This window comes from Anneissia japonica, unplaced genomic scaffold, assembly GCF_011630105.1.
Source record: "Anneissia japonica isolate Jap-2015-1 unplaced genomic scaffold, ASM1163010v1 scaffold1489_len2284818_cov182, whole genome shotgun sequence".
Taxonomy (NCBI): domain Eukaryota; kingdom Metazoa; phylum Echinodermata; class Crinoidea; order Comatulida; family Comatulidae; genus Anneissia; species Anneissia japonica.
Genome location: NW_022698455.1, coordinates 785348 through 789338, shown reverse-complemented (window position 1 = coordinate 789338; position 3991 = coordinate 785348). Strand labels below are relative to the sequence as shown.

The window sequence follows — 3991 nt, the reverse complement described above, 5'->3', positions numbered from 1 at the left end:
TTTTGTTATTTCATTTAGCAGAACGGTCGTGGTATTGTATCATTGGATGGTTATGTGTCTATTTACTTTAGAAGGCCGTGTTGTCAATGCAAAACCGGATTTCAGCTACGAACCACAACCATACCTCAGTATTAAAGAAGGCTCATCAGTTTCAATGGCATGTCTTTTAAATAAGGAAGCAGCAGACTCGTTTAAAGTCGTCTGGACGAAGGACTCTTATTACATCGAAAATCAAAATCGTTTCTCTGTAAGTAAAGTTAACGATCGACAGTATACATTACAAATTGATCCTGTAAAGAGAGAAGATGAAGGAATATACAAATGCGTTGGTAATAAGGAAAATGGTACATTGTATGATACTATATTCACATCTGGATGTCAGTTGCTTGTGATAAAAATTCCTGGTCCTCAATATCCAGAAGTATGTCTCTCACAGACTCGGTACAATATCGGACAAAATATCATTGCTTATTGTATTAGTGAACGTGTCGACACTCCGTCAAATTTAACCTGGGTTAATAGTCCAGACGTAGGTATAATTGAGCCAATTGAAAATAGTTCTTATGTCGGTGTAAAGATTCGCTTTAAGGCTGTCGAGAAAGTGAATCAAACTACGATTCTCTGCAAAATGACTGTAGATGGTGTTGCTGTACCGAGGTTTAAACGTTCTATGCCGATCGTTGTCAATCCTATTCTACAAAAAGTTGTCACTAGTTTTGAAAGCGCATCCATCAGTGCAGTTGTACTCACAAACAGTTTATATAGTAGAGTACCGGTAATTGAAGACACAATTCCTTCAAATGCAGACGGAATTGAATACATGTCCTTAATAAAAATGTTTACATGTTTACTTGTGTTTTCGATACTATAGCCAAATAAAAACAATATTGATTGTTAATACTTATAATATTTCCATTTTTAGCCTTTTTGTAGCGTAGAATATTGCGTGTCCATACATGAAAAGCTATGTTAAGCAGCGTGTCATTTCCTGGTCGGTTTTACAAAACTTAGTGGAACTGGTCTAAGGTGATGGGCCAGTCTAATACAACAATAATACATGGTTATTAGACTCTTCTTTAAAAATAATGTCCAATCAACACATTTTTAGATAATTTTCATCATTTTACATTCTAGAAGTAAAAGTGCTAGCGCATCGGTTGTAGCTTGGACTCCCAACCTCGGGGGTTCGAAACTCTCGCTGTGCAAATCGCTTGTGTCCTTGGGCAAAGCACTTTATCTACGGTTGCCTCTCTCCATCCAGGAGTACAAGTGGGTACCTGGTAGGTTCCAACACAACTGCTCTGATTACTAGCTGCAATATTATGGAATAATAATAAAAATAATAATAATAATAATAATAATAATAATAATAATAATAATAATAATAATAATAATAATAATAATAATTTAATTTGATAATTTAATTTGGTGTTTAATATGTGTTCCATATGTGTTTGATCGGGGTAGTAATGTGAAGCGCTTAGACATATTACTATTTTTTTTTTTATTACTCTAGGCCAACAGACTGAAAGACATTGACGGTATAGGAAATTACACAGGGAAGTTAAAAAATATTTTCTCTCTCTTTCTTAAGAGAAATGAAATAATAAAATAATTATATCTCTACCTACCAATATTTTGTGTTACTTGGCATCATAGCTCAGATGGTAGAGTATCTAAACGGTAATCGGAAGATCTTGGGTTCGAATCCCCATTAGGACATACATTTTTCTCAAATATTTATTATAATCTTTAATCTTTTATTACAACCAGTCGAGGTGTATCTCCATACGGAAGTTATAATCATGTGATTTACCAATATATTTTTGATAAAATTATTACGACGTTGAAAATTTAATTCTAATCCAATACCGTGCTGGAAATTTTATATGGCAGGCCCAATCCACAGTTTGTTACTTTATTTCATCCTCTATTTTAGTGAAAATTCGCCATATCGAAAAGCATTACCCCGGTAATTTGGACCCATTGCATTTCAAATGAAATGAAACGAAAAGACAGAAAACGTCACGTGAAAAGCTATTACTATATTTTGTATTTCTGTAATAATAATAATAATAATAATAAAACAAAAAACGTAAACATTTTAAGTTTTGTACATTTAAAATTTGGCACAGTATATATACTGTCTCTTATACACATCTAGATGTGTATAAGAGAATATAGGCCTACCTGTATTTCCACAAATCAGTTTGCAGTCGAATTTTGTCTTTGATATTTTAGTCACAATCAGTGACCGGATTATACGACATATACTGTATTTGATTAAAGTAGATTATAGTTGCATTCTAACATGGTTTGCCTGGGTGTGAATAATAAGCTATCCAGAATTTAGTCTGTAAACAATATACCGGTATTTAATGATGATTCAAGTCTAAACATATTAATATTATTCTTACGTTTTTAAAAGTACTTTTATATACCCCTTTGGTTGAGTTTATTTTAAACTTTGTATGTAGTAAAAGTTTCGTATTTTTTATTCCTTACAGTTTGAACGTTTAGTGCAGAGTAAAGGGAATTTTTCGGAAGCCATGAGAAAAATAGTTTTGTGTATAGGCGGGCTATCTATGATGTATTAGTGTTGATAGGACCTGAAGGACAGTGCTTTGTTGGGAGGTATGCAGTAGAGGTATCTGTGGTTTACACCCAGATTGAAGTGTTAATTTTACCAGTGAACTGTATGAGGACATTGGTGAATATTACTTTCGATATCGTATAATTTAAAAAAATAGTTTTGTGTATAGGCGGGCTATCTATGAATGTATTAGTGTTGATAGGACTTGAATGTGCTTTGTTGGGAGGCATGTAGTAGAGGTATCTGCGGCTTACACCCAGACTAAAGTGTTAATTTTACCAGTTAACTGTAAGAGGACATTGGTGATTATTACTTTCAATGTTGTATAATTATTTTCAACCATATCTAATGCATACCGTATTTTTCAGGCTACCCATTGTACAACTTTATGCTATATTTTCTCGCCTATGATGCCGATAAAAAAAAATTGGCGTTTTTTTTTTAAATTAATTTAATGCACGTTTACGGATTATGGTTAGATACGGAAAGCCGTAACTATAGTTTTACTATAGTTAGTGATACAACTAGGTCTATTATTTTAATGTCGTGGGTTTAGTCTGTATTATTATAATTATTATTAACTGATTGTTATAGTTTTCATCATTTAATAAATGAAACTCTCCATCCGATGATGGTTTCTCAGTGTCGATTAATTTTATATGTGTTTCCCAGCCCGAGCAGGACATAAAGGCATATCCTGCAAGCCCAATCTGCACAGTGATTCTTGAAATTGCAGTGTATTTAAAGGTCATGATAATCGATATATAGCAAATATGTGAGTATTTCTGTGAAATAGTGGATCCAACTATACTATAACTAGAGTTTACAAGTGGATAAATTGTTTGCTTTTAGATAGGGTTTAATTCATGTTTGGCTTTTAATTCAGTGACTCGGCTTTGTATCTTTTGCTTTCTTTCGCATTAAAGGTTTGACAGGTTGAACTATTCGTTCCTTGTAAGTTTGAATTTGTTGTGAATGTACATTTGGCAAAAGTGGGTTTACATGTGACATTTCATTTAATGGTTACGAACGCAGTAATATTTTAGTTTGGATTGAATGGTGTAGGTGTGAATTAGATGAATTAATTTCTGCTTGGATGATTTTTTTTCCTGTATGATTTTTAACCAATGGTAGCTCCATAAATTTTCCGACGAAGGGTTCGACGTGTCCGACGGAGGGGTCCCAATCAAGGGGCCGACGAAGCCTCGGTCGACGGCCCGGAATAAAAAAAAATCTCCGGTAGGGTTCACGGGGAGAATTTTAATGGCTTATGGTCCAAAATGTGCTTTTAGACAATACTAGTGATTGGCATTCAAAATAAGGTTATTTTGATAGGAAATTTTTTCTTCTATTTTTTATCCGACGACCTAGTTGTTCGTTGGACGGGTCCTGGCCTGT

General features: G+C 33.8%; 1 protein-coding gene across 6 annotated transcripts in view; it reads left to right on the top strand.

The window, feature by feature from the left end:
• The window catches only part of LOC117102620 (neuronal cell adhesion molecule-like), a 15526-nt gene extending 14240 nt beyond the window's left edge, over window positions 1-1286 (top strand). For 5 of the 6 annotated variants that reach the window (XM_033243003.1, XM_033243002.1, XM_033242999.1 and 2 more), the window contains one exon: window positions 19-1286. In XM_033243003.1, coding sequence (XP_033098894.1) covers window positions 19-871 — 853 coding nt within the window. In that variant the 3' untranslated portion in view covers window positions 872-1286. The remainder of the gene's footprint in view (window positions 1-18) is intronic. The other variant, XM_033243004.1, reaches the window with a different exon arrangement.
• Window positions 1287-3991: the final 2705 nt, after the last annotated feature.